The sequence below is a fragment of the Manacus candei genome, unplaced genomic scaffold, assembly GCF_025592945.1.
Source record: "Manacus candei isolate 608988 ecotype Guabito, Panama unplaced genomic scaffold, ASM2559294v1 h1tg000088l, whole genome shotgun sequence".
Lineage (NCBI taxonomy): Eukaryota > Metazoa > Chordata > Aves > Passeriformes > Pipridae > Manacus > Manacus candei.
This window is the reverse complement of record NW_026138136.1, coordinates 3,357,296-3,373,524: the sequence shown is the minus strand read 5'-3', so window position 1 is coordinate 3,373,524 and position 16,229 is coordinate 3,357,296. Positions and strand designations below refer to the sequence as shown.

Sequence of the window (16,229 nt, the reverse complement as noted above, 5' to 3'; positions counted from 1 at the left end):
TTGTTACGTAAGATCACATGTATTTTAGCACTGTTAAAAAAAGTGGAGAAAAAACCATAAAAAACAACAAAGTTGAAAAATAACAGCAAAGCATAGAGGTAAACCTGTATCACTTTATTTTGTGCTATCAGGAAACTCTGAAAAATACTAAATATTATTTTGGATATTTAAGATGGGGTATCCACATTTCATTTACTAGATCTATCTATATGAGTATGTGAAAGGAAAGTACATTGCTTTGGACTCTTCTGGAAAAATTCAGGAAAAAAATATATTTAGCTCTGCATTCTGCATACTGAAGTCAATACAAATAGAGCATCTTCCTTCACACGTGAATTTAAAAAGAAATGTTTATTTGGGCGTTCTACACCATCTAAATTTCAGGCAACTTATTTGGGTGGTTATATTAGGTAACTTCTCTTCTAGAATTTTTCCTGTCTGTAGTAAGTGGGGATAAGTTAGTCCTAGGGAACAAATTCTTCACATAAATTAAGAGTTGGCTAAATCTCTTCAGTCTTTAAAAAAACCAAAAATGTCATATTATAGGAAGTAACCAGCAAAAAACAGAAGAAAGAACAAAATATCGAAGCAAATAAAACTGAAAGCCATGCAAATATTTACAATAAACACAAAAGAACAAACTGTCTTCGTATTAGGGACTAAGGACCTAACTGAGGAACACACCACACCTATCCAAACTTGGGCAGACTGAATAGAACAACAATGTGAATCTCAAACTGTAAATATAGAGTTGTTACTCTATATGCCAGAACACGGATGTGTCTCCACTCAGTTATGTGACTATGTATATGGAATGCAGTGATGAGAATTACTCAATGATATGCATATAATGGAGAAACAAAAAAAGCAAACAGTGGTGCTCTGAAACAACTGGACTAGCAAAAACAGAGAGAAGCTCCAGACATAATTTAGGTGAGGGTTTTTGAACATGTCTCCAGATAAAAGAGGCTTGCAGATCTAAATGAAACTCTCCTGTTTGTTTCTTCGTGTAAGATGGGAAACAGTACATTCATTGTAAGTACACAAGATTACTAAAGAATGTCTGATTCCACCACGTACTTTATTTTTCCATAAAAAACCTAAATGATATTATATTTGCCTGGTTGATGAGATCAAAAGGCAGCAACATAATGAAGATGTAAAGCCAGTATGAAAAATCGTTTTTTAGAAATGTATCAATATAGAAAAGAAAAAAGATAAAAGAATGCAGAGTTAATCACCAGATAGTAAATACAAACATTCTATCTAAGAGTTAACTCAAACTTGAAAGAAAGCCTTTTACAACACAAATACTTTAGGTGTGTGAGTTAGACCCAAATAGTACATACCCCACAACAGACAATAACCAGCATCAAAAAATAATTATCTAAAAAAGTAAAAATTATACACAAAAGTATACCTCAACAGAAGTCTGAATTTAAAAAATATCTGGATGGTCTTACTAAAGATCAACTCCAAAAATACCCCACCAAACTCCCAAAACTCACTCTCAGAAGGAGGCATGAGGTGTCAGCTGTAGCATTAACAGACATTGGTCAGTTCCCTCTTTCAATTGTACTTCCAGATAAAATTAACATGCAGGTATGCAAGAAAGACCTAAATTAGTATCCCTGTTAAGAAAATTTTGCAGTATGGACTACATAACTACATTAATTAGGCACTAAATAACCCTTTTTATAAAGGAAGGTTATGAAAACTATGAGGGGCAGAGGAGCTTGAGAAAAGCTTTCATAAATTCCAGCACTTGAGAACTATTTCTGTAACATCTATGACCAGCAATCATTAAACTGCTGAGTTTTATCCTTGGTTGTACTGTACCTGATCTTGTTCTGGGAAAAAAATACCTATTATACCAAAGTAAGAATTAGGCTGTCTGAGAAACCAATTTTCTTTGTTGTCTGAATTTAAAAAACATTTTAAAAACTTAAAAATATAGTGCTCCTGAAGAATTACGATAAAAGTTACTCAACTCTTCAGCCATGCTTTATGAGACAACAGCTCATTCATAATACCAAATATTCATAAGTTAATCACCTTCTTGAATGCAAAGACTGGTTTGACTGGTACTGCAGCAGCTGTGTAAATACTCATACAGGTCATCTTACTCTAAACACTGCTTATAACTGCTTAGATTTTGCTACAACGAGCCTTAAAAAGTAAAAGGACTGTAAAAAGGTAGGTGCCATTCTGCTTTCTGTTGAAGCACCTGAATGACTATTGTGTGTCCTGATGCAAATATATAGCTCAAAGTGCCTTTCTTTGTACAGCAAGTTAGTTTTTTTAAAATCTATTTTTAATAGTTTGAAATTAACCACACTTATATCACATAACATAGGAAAAGTTTGAATTAAACTCATGCCAACAACGCTTATATAATTTCAAAAACAACTCAAACGCTTTGTTACACTATAAATATTTCAGCAAAATACATTTACTTCACATTTAGGGTATGTGCTACCTACAGCAAAGTTGCTCTGCGCTGCATAATGTAGGGGTGTTGCACCTTGACTATCAGATGGGATGGTTCCAAACTTATTTCTTTCTAATAAGAGATGGACAATCTGTGCATGACCTGAGAAAAATAACATAATAAAACCAGATAAATATCAAATCCTAAAGTTAAACATCTCAATATTAAAAAAAAAAAAGAAAAAACCACAACAAACCAAACCAAAAGAAAACTTTGCAACGAATTAGTTGAACTTTTCCAGAAAAAGCTTATGACAATTCAGTTGAGACAATGCACTTGAGTGACAGGTCAGTCAGAAACAGTAAAGTGATCACAGACTGATGATGATGAGCATTTCTCCATTATTCGTACATTAAAAGACAGGTTAAACTAACATTGACAATTTCATCATAGGTCACATTGTTTTACAGAAATCAACTGCAAATTCTTTACTTAGGATTTGTTTAACCAAAATTTCAACTGAAAATGTGTATCAGAATCTGGAGGTCAGTCTACTACCAGGTACCATAAACAACAAACTCACACACAACTCCTTCCATCAAAACAGATTAGAATATTTTTAGATTAAAATCACAACATTTTTGAGGGATGGGTAAAATTTATATTGACTTCATAGACAGGAAAACAAAGACAGAGTATAGTATATTGCTGCTAAAGTCAACTGATTCATTCATATGCTTGCTTGAAAGCATAAAAAGAAGAGATGTAATGTTGCTATGCTCTTCCCACCTGAAGACTATTAGAAGTAAAGTGAGGTGCACTGGGAGAAGTTGATTTGGAGTGCAATTCTAGCAGGAAAACCATAGGAGTACTGAGCCTGAAAAACAGTTGCCTGAACTTTCAGGACAGACAACTAGAAAAAGGGAATTTAACTCTCTAATCAGGACAGGAGGCCTAGCTGAATCATCTACGGGAAAGAAGGTTTGAGGGAGTTGAAAAAAAATTTCTATTGTGTGCAACAGTAAACAAATTGGTGCAAAGATGGATCTCACTTGGACATTAATGTAAGGATTAAAACTTATTTCTTGAAGTCAAGAACTGCTGTTTCTGTAATACTTTTACTTATAAGAGATCTAACTTGGCTGAGACTTTTATCTACACAAAAGAAAAGGTAACAGAAGCAACAGCATCCTAAGATGCAGTCACGTGCAATTCCTCATCACTACAGAAAATCTGTGGCTGTAACCCTGTACTACTTTAAATTTCCTACTGTTAACCTATATAGTAACATCTTAGTCTCTTTGAGATCTACATTTAGTATTTAGCTTAAAACCAGAAGCATAAAAATTAATAATGATTTACCAACCACAAGTTCCCCAAGGGCCCGTGCCACCTAGAGATCTCATCAAGTTCACAATGTACTCTTGGAGGTCTTGGCACATCTTCGCCCTTTATTCTACATTGATTAGACAATCCATTTTTCCAAGAGACAAAACTTCTCTCTTAAATACAATCAATTTCAAAACACAATAAATTTTGCTTCTTGGGCAGAACCAAGTGTAATGAGTATTTCTTTGGGAGACTGATCCTATGACACTTAAAATGCTTCATAATTTCTCTGTAAATATTCAATATCCCTACTTCAACGCAAATGTAAATTTGAGAACATCCTTATTTTTTTCTTTTCTTTTTTTTTTTAATAAACATAACCAAACTACATGTATATTGTCACTGGAGTTGCAGTAACTTGCTCCAGTGAGCAATATGATTCTTTTATTGGCATTCTTTGTTTGCAGTGTCCCAAAGGGTCATTGGGATGAAGCCAGTTAAAAGGGGAGAGAGACTGTTTGAAGATTCTTTTATCTAGTACATGGTGATTATTTTTTCCTCCTGCACATAGAAGAATGGAAAATAGGAAGTCAATTTTCTAAATCATAATATTTTTGTGGCTATAATTTTATGGTTTGTCTTTCCCTGCATTAAGACTTTTTCTATTTAATCAAGTTTTAACTTGTTTTGCAAAGATCCAGCTTTGTAACCTGTAAAATCAAACTGTGCAGAATTCACATACGCAAGGTTAAAATTTACAGAGCATCTGAGTCTCAGGGTAACAATCTGAACAGAAAAAACCCCTTTTTTGAATAAAACTTGTTGTAAGATCTGATTAGATTGTCATAACGTGACTGATAAAGAGCTTTTTCTAGAAGTAGGAGAAGTGCCAGTTCTGCCATTTTTTGTTGTTCACTTGTGCTGGTATTATCTGATTATCTGTGGTTTCTTTGTAAGTAATTTGTTTATTTTGTGAGGGGTAGTTTAATAAAAATTAGATAATATAATCATAAATCCACTTAACTGAGCACACATACACTGCAATACATCACAATAGGTTGAAAGTGAACACAACTGATGATGCCACTGTCAATCACTTTGTGTTGTGGAGCTACTCTCCTCTCTCAGGCACCTCACAAACCCCATGTGGCCATCTTACACGTGGCCCAAGTGAGGGTACTAGCATCAATCCATATATGAAATATTAGTAAAGTTCTCTAATTTTTTTCAGATAAAAAATAAACAAGTTCTGATATTTTCTTCATGTACTCCAGTAGATTGTCATGCATTCATGCTGGCGTGTACACACACCACTTCAGACACCACTGTACTACTGTTTTTTTTAACCTATGATCAAAGCTACATATGCAAGAACATCTCAGTGTGCTCTAACTGTTCTTAAACCATCAGCATATATAGCCTCTTGAAGTATTGCATTTTACAATGCTTCATAGAGAATCTGAAGCTAAAACAAGCAATTGACACACAAACTTCCACTCTTGGTCTAGCAGAAACTACTATTGTTCTAGAAGATTAGTTTGCATAATGTCAGGCTGGAATGAAATAAAAATCACAGACAAAGATTAAACACTACAGTCAATTAATGACTAAATGATTTCAGCATTGTCCAGTTTACCAAGTAAGGCTGCCCAGTGAAGGGGAGTTCGAAACAAGTTGTCATAAGATGTTACATTGCAGCCTTCGTAGGAGGTCAGGACATCGACAACTGCTACATTCCCATCTGCAACAGCAAAATGAAGGGGAGTTCGTCCTTCATAGTCTTGCCAGTTAAGCAGAGATTCTGTAGGTGCAGCTTCCTTTAAAAAAAATCAACACAAAATTAAAAGATATTTAAATTGAAGAGAAGAACTACATACTCTTTACAGATATTTTTTTAGTCTTATATTAAGGAGATAAACTGTCCTTGTTCAGTAGACTATAGTTCTACAACCAAATACTTTTGTTACCATATAGACTACTTCCAAGTATTTTTTACAGAATTTTTTTATACTGTATTATTGTACCAGACCTGATTTCTAGTATAAACCCTGTAGTTTTACCAGTTTGTTTTGCAAGTGGCTCCTTACACAGATTTTTAAAATACTAACTCAGACTCTTGAGAAAATAACTAGATCTTCTTGCATGATTTTCTATGATGAAAATGACATACATATCTTCATGTTTTCACCTAGAACACTCCCCTTTTTGCACAAGTTAATCTTATGGCTTTCTTTATAATATTTTTCTAGCATTTTACACTCCCAAAGTATTTCTAAAGGAGCTGTCAAGGTCTCTAGCAGACAGGATAAAAGTTAGAGAGTACTTCTAATGAATGCATCTACTTCTGATGGGCTTAATTTTGAATTCAAAAAAATCTTTTAAAGTATCATGATCACATAACATAGGCACTAACAGACATAACTTGAGCTTTCATCACCTTTCTTAAAAAATAGGTTAAATTACTTTCACATAAGGCTCCTAGATACATAGTTTTGTGCTATGATAATTTCCTCTCTCATGACATTTTTCTACAGAGATTTCTCTTCATTACTTTCTCCAGCAAAAGAACACAACAGACACAAATGAATATCATTTTAGCATTGTAGAGATCTCCAAATGTTGAGTATCATAAAGGTCCATGAAATACAAGCTTTAAACTTAACTTTCCTGAAAAAAAAGAGGTATCACTAAAGAAAATGGTTAATGCTAATACAATAGAAACTCGGGATGCAGGACGCTAAACATCTAGAGCAGAAGCAGAATGTCAAAACAAGAGTTTAAATAAACTATAGGGAGTCAGTCTGCTGTTCTATCTCCACCAATTCAGAATAATACACTAAAGTCATGGGAACCTTGTGCAAAAGAAAAAAGGAATGTAGTCCTGAGATTTTTAACTTCCAATGCTAGAGTGGATTTTAGTCCATGATAACTGAAAAAAGCAATCCTCCTGAAAATACAGAGCCATGCTATATATTACAATATAATTATGAAAGAGGAGTGAGAGACTGTGATCAGTGCAGTTTGTTAACAGTTAAAGCAAGTTCCTGATTCCTTTCTCACTAAACTAATCGCAATTTTTCCTATTGACTTCACTAGGTACACAAATAGGCCATAAAATCACTTGCATTTGCATTATTTGATGTGTAGAAACTAGTACACAGAAAACAAACATCTAACATTGAGAACGATAAATTAAGAAGAAAGTCAGGAAATTCCAGAGTTACAGTTTCTATTCAAATATTAATTGACCTAAGTTGTACATTCTATATTTTCTATGTAATGGATAAAAAAAAGAATACATTTAGAGTAGTGTGCTGGTTTAAAGGTAAACCAGCAGGGGAAATGAACTCAACTCAAAAGAGAGATTACAAGTTAGAATAACAATTTAATAAAATAATACAGTAAGTATGATTATACAGACAAACAATTGGTTTTGACCCACAAACCCCAAACGTATAACCCAGCACCCTGGGGCATGAACAGAGTGGTGTTCTTTGGGCCCCCTGAGTCCAAAGTAAAAGGAGAGGGGAAAACCTGTTGGTGAGAGTGCTGTTGCAGTCTGGTGGAGAGTGGTGATTGCAGTCCGGTCAAGGGTGGTGGTTGCAGTCTGGTTGAGAGCGGTGGTCTGTAGTTTGGTTGAGAGTGGTGATCTGCAGTCTTCCTCTGGATCCCATGAGTGGTTAAAAAAGGTCCCAAGACTCCAAGATTATATATCCTCCAGTTCAGGCAGGAATGCCCAGCACCTCCCTCAGGGCGGGAGGTTCCTCAATGGGCATGAGGACAAGAGCACCCTCCTGTCTCACAGGCCTCTTAACACCCAGATTATAGCCTGAGGAGTCAGGCTCTATGGGCGGATGGTGTAAATGGTTCATTGATAACAGTTTCTGGGAAATAGCATGGAAGGCTATAGAATACACAGTTTTGGGTTACACCCATACAATGATGAACTGGTACCAGCTGTTCTAACTAGGACAAGTAGATTTCACCATATTTTCTAAGTGCAATCTGGCTAAGTTAATACTGCAGTAGTAACTTCAACTCTGCAATGCCCTGATTCTTTGTTTCTTACTGTTTTACCTTCTTACAGTGTCAACTTAAACCTCCTAATATTTGATTAATATAAATTTTCTAGAGCTAAACATTTACATACTTAGCATACTGTATGTAAAACAGAGAATCACACCATAGTTGGCATTGGAAGGGACCTCTGGAGATCACCTAGTCCAACCCCCTGCTAAAGCAGGTTCATCTGGAGCAGGAGGCATAGAATCACATCCAGGTGGGTTTTGAGTATGTCCAAAGAAGACTCCATCACCTTTCTGGGCAGCCTGTTCCAATGCTCAGTCACCCTCACAGTAAGGAAGTTTTTCTTCATATTCAGATGGAACCTCTCATGTTTCAGTTTGTGCTCATTGGCCCTTATCCTGTCACTGGGCACTACTGAAAAGTCTGGCTCCATCCTCTTGACACCCACACTTAAGATATTTGTATATATTGATAAGATTCCCTCTCAGTTGTCTCTTTTTCAGGCTGAACAGTCCCAGCTCTCTCAGCCTTTCCTCCTAAAAGAGATGCTACAGTCCCCTCATCACCTTCATAGCACTTGGTTGGGCCCTCTCCAATAGCTCCTGGTTTTTCTTGAACTGGGGAGCCCAGAACTGGAGACAGGACTCCAGATCCCGCCTTGTCAGGGCTGAGTAGAGGGGCAAAATCACCTCCTGTAACCTGCTGGCAGTGCATCCTTTCCGGGGACTGAGGCGATGCTGAATGGCCTGTAGTTTCCTGGGTCATCCTTCTTCCCTTTCTGAAGACACTGGAGTGACATTGGCTTTCCTCCAGTCCTTGGCTTTCCTGTTCTCCGTGACTTTTCAAAGATGATGGAGAGTGGCTTAGGAACAACATCTGCCAATGCTAATTAAATGCTAATTAAGTTGCCTGTCTCACATATAAAAAACTTCATCAGTTTTAGATTAGATATCAGTAGTGTTAGCCACATTTTCCTGGAGAAAAAAACTAACATACTTGGAACATACTGGAGTTCATTAATATATCTAGTACAGTAACAGATGATCTATTAAAAAACATTAAAAAATGATAAATGTGACTTTCAACTAAATACAATTGAAATTAATATTGTTACATGCACAAACCACAACAATCAAAGCATGTATAACACTTCTTACAATAAGCATTCAAAAGCATTTACCTGAACCAGTACAGTTCTGTGAAAAATTGTATGTTCTTCCCCAGCCTTAAGAATTTTCAAGAAAAAGATAACTGATAATATGCTTACTTTTTATCTATTCATAGACATCAGCAGGGGGAGTATAGAGCCCACTGCAAAAACTCCGTTTGTCAGAATCACTTTTAAGAATGACTAAACATGAATGACGATATGCACAGAAGTTATTACTGAGAGGAAAACATCTTTGAACAAAATGGACAAACAAGAAAACAAATGCTTCTTTACCTATAATTTATTGATGTAATCCTGATACCTAACCTTCAAGCCTTCCAGAGGCACAAGAACATACTAAATAAATGACTCCTAAAACTCCTCACTTGAAGTCACTGATGTTGCCAAAAACATATCCCCCATAGTAAAAAATGCTACTTTTGCAAAATGGTAAAGAATCTTCTAATTCATATTCTAGTCTAAAAGTTCTTGCGTGCTTTGAAATTTTTGGCCACTTACACTAAAATTTTTTAGGCTTCTTTCTGCCTACATTCAAGAGTATAATTTCTTTGGAATTTCAGTGGGTTTGGTCTAAAACTAGCTATAATTAAACTGTCATACTGTATTAATATTTTAAGAAAAATACACAGAAGAAACAGAAGCTAAGCATTTTTCTGTGGCAATTAGAACAATGGAATTGTAAATAATAATGGAAAGTGTGGTATAAATAAACGTCATGTCTCTTACCATGAAGAATAAATAAAGAGATACAAAATAGACAGAGAGTACTAAGCAGTTGCTTCCATCATATTAATGGAACCTTATTCTGTTCTTTTCTCCTTAAATCTTCCCAACGTTTTTCATGTAATCAAGCACTGCTGAATCTGGAAAGGTGGAAAAGGAAGTTGACCATGAGAGGATCTCCAAATTAGAGTTTCTCTCTGCTTCACATTTACTTTCCACATATGTTGAGTTCCATTTTCGCTGTATTTCATGGAATTCAATATTAGATATAACCAATTTGTGCATAACTGTGACCCCTGCAAACCCAATCTATTTCTTCAGAATTCAGTTGAGCTCTTTTCATTATTGTTTATTTTGGCAATATCAACGGACTTTGTACTATACAAATATCAAACAGAAAGATGACCTTATTGACAGGAGACAATAAATGGCCACAACCAAAGGCAGACTATAGAAAAACAAGACAATATTTGTCAGTACCATAGACTGTTGTCTCAATAAAACTAAAGCAACTAAACTTTTGTCAAGTTTTTGTAAAGCAGGACTGGAAAATTCCAAGTAGGACACTAGAGAAAAATAATTTTCTGGGGAATTCTTCCACAGTGTTAAAGATGGACTCTCAGGTAGATAAGGAACTGCTGCATCCAGAGTAGTAGTCACCATCTCAATGTCCCAATGGATATCGATGACAACTGGTGTCCCTCAGGGGCTACAAAGGAACCAGTGATATTTAATGTATTCATCAGTGACACAGACAAAGGGATCAAGTGCACCCTTAGTAAGTCTGCAGACAACACCAAGCTGAGTGGTACAGCTGACAAACCTAAGGGATTGGATACCATCCAGAGGGACGTGGACAATCTCAGGAAGTGGGCCCATGGGAAACTCGCAAAGTTGAACAAAACCAAGTGCAAGGTGCTGCACCTGGATTGGGGCAACCTCCTGTACCAATACAGGCTGGGGGATGAAAGACCGAGAGCAACCCTGCCAAGAAGGACATGGGAGTGCTGGTGGATGAAAGGCTGGACATGAGCCAGCAATGGGCATTAACAGCCCAGAAAGCCACTTGTGTTCTGAGCTGCACCAAAAAGAGCGTGGCCAGCAGGTTGAGGGAGGTGATTCTGCTCCTCTACTCTCTCCTCTGAGACTCCACTTGGAGTACTTCATCCAGCTCTGGGGTCCCCAGTACAGGAAGGATATCAACCTGTTGGAGTGAATCCAGAAGAGAGCCACAAAGATGATTAGAAGGCGGGATCACCTCTCCTATGAGGAAAGACTCCGACAGCTGGGATTGTTCAGCCTGGAGAAGAGTAGGCTCTGGGGAGACCTTACAAAAGCCTTCCACTACCTGAAAGGGGAAGAAAGCTGGAGAGGTCCTTTTTCAAGGGCATATAGTGATAGCACAAGGCAGAATGATTTTAATCTGAAATAGGGTAGGTTTAGATTGGATATTAGGAAGAAATTCTTTACTGTGAGGGTGGTGAGGCACTGTACCAGGTTGCCCAGAGAAGCTGTGGATGTCCCATTCCTGGGGGCGTTCAAAGGGTTGGGTGGGACCCCGATCTAGCTGAAGATGTCCCTCTCCATCACAGGGGGGGTTAGACTAGATGACCTTTAAAAGTTTCCTTTCAACTCAAACTATTCTATGATTCTTTTAACTGTCAGACTTTTTAAAAACAAAACAAAACAAAAAATCCAGGCATGACCATGATTCTGTATTACCTAAAGAAAAACTTTGAGAACACCTCCAGTATGGAGACAGGTATTTTTAACCCTTTGTATGTAGTGCATCTCAATGAGACAGAGTTAATTTTCCTTGCAGCAGCAGGTATGGTGCTGGGCTTTATACTTCTGATTAAAACTGTTGATAACATACCTATCTTTTGGCTATTACTGAATAGTGCTTGCACAGCATTAAGGATTTCTCCTTTTTATGCCCTGCCCTGTCCTGTTACCCTGCTTCCCCCAGTGAGTGAATTTGGGGTGGGCAAGAGACTGCAACAGGACACAGCTGGGACAGTTGACACAACCTAACCCAAGCAATATTCCATACCATATAATATGTGCAGCAAAATAGCTCAGGGACAGGGGGAGGGCAGGGAGGATGCCCGTGGCTACACCATTTGCCTTCCCAAGCACAATTAAGCATGCTTCATGAAACTCTTTTTCCACTTTCCTGGGAGTGGCTAACATCTGCCTGCTGATGGGAATAAATTTCCTTTTTTGCATGCAGTTTTTGCTTTCTATACTGAATTGCCATTATCTTCACCCACAAGTCTTCTTGTCTTCCTTCTATTTTCTCTGTCTTGCAAGAGGGGAGGTAAATCAGCAGCTGTGCAGGTGTTAGGCTGTTGACTGAGGCCAACACAACACAACTATTAAAAACATTTGTCTTGACTAACTAACATTTGAAAATGTCTGTTTTGAATACACATATCCTTACATACTTTTCAGCAAATTTATTTCTCTAGTGTGGACCAAATTTTGTTTTTAACAAATTACTTCACAACTAAGTACAAATTACAAACATCTTGAATAAACAGAAGTAATACAGAAATAAAATTGCTTTAACACTGGAAACTTCTCAAATACTATTTTTATAGTAAAAAAAGGTATCACTAACTGTAAGATTGCTGATGTGATTTGGAGAGAAGCAAAGCAAGTTTTCACATGCCACACTTAAATTCTCAACTTTCCAGCTAATCAGGGAGACAGACATGTAAGTCCTACTAGCTGGCATACAATCACTATGTGTCTAGTTCTGAAAGATCTTTGAAAGACAAAGATACAGGAAGATTGTTGTAATGGGAGATAAAATTTCAATTGAGACTTCTTTATCTTTCCACGTTAATGAAGTTCAGAGATTTCTACAAAATAAAAACCACGGTAAAAATCAAGCTGAGCATATGATTTCATTGTACCCATTATTTCTGTCATTGTAGAAAATGAAACTGAAACACTGTAAAAAGAGAAAATATGCCATCAAGGCAAAAAGTATTAAATCCGTCCACAAAAACAGTGGAAGGTCTTTCAACAAACTGATTGTGGGCTGACTGATACTTGATCAAGTATTTTCCAGAATTCTGACTTGAAAGGCCAAATTAAACTAGACTTTTCAGCACAGTTAACTAAGAAAAAAACCTTTCAAATAATGAAGAAAAGACACATAACAAAGAAATCAGTTGCAAGATGCAACTGAAATGATCAATATGACTGGCCATTTTAACTATGAAAATTTGCAAGCCTGTCCTCCCTCCCTTACTCTCGAAATGAAGTTACATATATCAAACTAATTAAGAGCACACACATAGTCCATGAGTTAGAGCAAAGACATTTTTCTGTAGAACTCAGAAGAAACCCCTTTCAAGAGAGAAAAAATAGTTAAGATTTTTTTTAATAAAATTCTGGATATTAGGAAAAGCAAACCATTTCGTTCTCAGAGAGTCAGTGGACTAAAATAAAACATTTCAAGAGAATAAAAATATTTCTACAGAGTAAAATAGTAAATACAGAAAATGTTATATACAATAGACTTTCTTACCAGAATACATTTCACTGTGTGAATTGCACTAGGGTCCTTGTTGTTAGCTGCCCAGTGAAGTGGGATTTTTCCTTCAATATCAGGGATTCCAATATTTGAATCATGTTTTATGAGAAGTTTCACATGCTCTGGGTTATTGTAGTAGGCACTCCAATGCAATGCAGTTTGCTGGAACACAATTTTCACAAGTTTTACAAACACACTGAAAAATTATTGTAATCTGAAAATTAAAGTTGGTTAGAACCTGAAACACGATTTCACTACATTTTCACCAAATGAAAGAGATCACCTAGTCCAACTTCTCTGCTCAAAGCAAGGTCAACTAGAAAAGATTAATGAGGACACTGTCCAGTCATATTTTGATTTATTTCCACAGACAGAGACTCAATAACCTCTCTGGACCACCTGCTCCAGTGTTCAACCCTCCCCACAGTAAAAAAGTATCTTTTCAGGTTTAAACAGAATTTATTACATTTCAACTTATTCCCACAGCCTTGTCTGTTCAGTGGAGGCAACTCAGAAGTGTCTGGCTCCATCTTCTTTACTGCTTCCCATCAGGTGTTTATACACATTGATAAAATCACCCCAAATTGTCCCTTCCTCGGGCTAAACACTTGCAGATGTCTCAGCCTCTCCTTGATGCTCCAATCTCTTAATCATCTTTTGGCTCTCCACTGGACTCGCTCCAGTATGTCTATGCCCTTATTATACTAGAGAACCCCAAAGGAGGCAGAGCATTCCACTTGTCATGCCACCGGTGCTGAACCGGTGGAGGGCAGGATCACAGGTAAAACCAGATTTAAACAAGAGGTAAACGAGCCATCTTTTGTTACACTTCAATAAAGAGGACTGACAGAAAACAGAGCACATGTACCTAGGGTGGCTGACAACTCAAAATCAGCGAAAACAGGCTTTAAACAAGAGGCCCATCTACCTGAGTAAGTAGATAATCACACATCTTTGCTAACAAGGTCTGAATTAGGTCTAAGCTACACCATCTTACATGAGACCTATACTGAGAAACCCTTATGTTTGGAACACAAGTATCTTTAGTAGGAGATTAATTGCTTCATATTTATTGGGCTATGGCAGGAGAATAATGCCCATGCTACTTAGCATTCCCCGTTGACTATTTGATGCAGCAGCTTCAGACCTGGAGAAAATACCTGTCCTTGGTATTCAGCAGTTGTGTCCAAGTTAGAATGATCATCTGAAGCAGGCCTCAGCACCAGAGCTGCACTACAGAACAACTGCAATAAATAGTGTGGTCTCTCTTAAATGTGAAAATCTGTTGGAATAACACAAATTGATGGAGAAGTGTATAACAAGACTACTCTTCACTAGAGGTAGATGGCACTGAATGCTGACGCTGGACTTGGATTCATCTTGAGTAAAGCTTTTCACTTTTTGTACTGTCCGTGATGACTCAGAATTCTGAGGTTGAATATTACTGAATCTAATGCCCAATGACCCATAACAGTCCAATAAAACATCAAAAGGCAATCCATGCTCCTATTGCCAATTCCATGCCAGTGGTATATTTTTATGGGCCCTATTGCTGTTGATAATTACATAAGTAAACCAATGTGTGGGGTTTCATAAACAGCAAAATGTTGGCATATTAATAAGTATTTTATTTTTCAGACACACCTCTCCCAACTGCCAAGTAACAGAGAGTTTTAAGATACCAAATTGATTTTATTCTCCATCTCTCTTACCCCCTCTCCCCTGTTAAATATGACATGGCACTTTGATTCAGAAACTGAGGAAAATAACTGCTGTGGGACATTTGTGTATGGAAGTACAATGTCCTGGACTAGCATCCTTGGACAGTGACATAGAATCTCTGAGTCCACTATCATATATTTAGTATCTCTGTAAAGGAAGAAGGAAAAAAGGAGCCTATTTTTCTGTGTTTTTTGCTTTAAGTCATTAGTTTAGTATTGATAACAATACTTGTCTACTTGGTAATTCACTGAAGAAGAGCTCATTCTAAGGCATAACTGGAGGGGCTGTAAGGAAACATCTGATAACTGGCACTACATACAAGGACATACAGCCTAGCACCATAAAGTGCCACCAGAGCCTGTTGGGATTTGAATTGAATAAACTTGTAGCGGTAGAAATTTGTAATACATTAATGAATATTATTATTAATTGGAGCTGACTACTATCCCTAGAAACTGACAGTTGCACTGAAAGCAGAAACTTTTGGTTACCAAAAGGCCAATGTAGCCTTGGTTCACTGGCTTCTTTCACCTACAAACAGTTTCAGCCAGCTGCCTACATGGAAGTAGATGTAAAAAAGACACTTGTTGTGTCTCATGTTCAGGAATTATATTTGACAATCTTGATGCACACAGTTGCAGTATGGAAACTGAATAAGCTATGTGTCCAAAAGGGTCAAATATGTTGGACTCCATCCCTGAGATGGCCTTTCACCAACCTGAATTCCATTTTCGCTACTGTGACTATTCATCACATGAAGTGGGAGAAAAGTGCTCTACGTTTTGTGGGGAATCTGGCAATGCTTTGAATACTGTCTTGGAAATCTGCTAAACAACAGGCAAGGTTCCTAAAAGGTTTTGGCTCATTTTTATATACCTTTGTTAATTAATTAACATGGTCAGGAAGTCAGCACGACCTCTCCAGAATGACTGCTGTAATTATAGCCAGGGTTTCCACGATACGTGTTAGAACACCCTGGAAGGAAAACAGCTGATTGCCAGGACACAAGCTGGTTCAAATCCATTGTCCAGAGGGGACAGAAGATTCAGTTGTTGGAAACTGCGCTTGTAGTTGTCTTATCCTGTTTCCTAGATGATAAAATCAGATAAGGATTTCAGATTTTAAGCAGATACATCACTAGAAAGTCCAATCTCCTTCTCATACTACGTCCTCTTGTGGTAGAATGTGAGCTACGGAATGATGACTTCCACTAAGCCCAGACTTGCCAAGCTAGTATGTTATCAGCTGATCCAAATAACTTGATCAGGGCACTCACATTT

The 16,229-nt window shown here is 37.2% G+C and overlaps 1 protein-coding gene across 11 annotated transcripts in view; it reads right to left on the bottom strand.

Annotated features, from left to right (window-relative positions):
- The window catches only part of INVS (inversin), a 95,192-nt gene that overhangs the window by 36,381 nt on the left and 42,582 nt on the right, over positions 1–16,229 (bottom strand). For 10 of the 11 annotated variants that reach the window (XR_007908602.1, XM_051812688.1, XM_051812687.1 and 7 more), the window contains 3 exons: positions 13,222–13,389; positions 5,397–5,577; positions 2,484–2,593 (listed from right to left, as the gene is read on the bottom strand). Coding sequence is in view for 10 of the 11 variants with exons in the window: in XM_051812688.1 (XP_051668648.1) it covers positions 2,484–2,593; positions 5,397–5,577; positions 13,222–13,389 (459 nt within the window). In the remaining variant the exon portion in view is untranslated. Of the gene's footprint in view, positions 1–2,483; positions 2,594–5,396; positions 5,578–9,683; positions 9,787–13,221; positions 13,390–16,229 lie in introns of those variants that run through there. The other variant, XM_051812696.1, reaches the window with a different exon arrangement.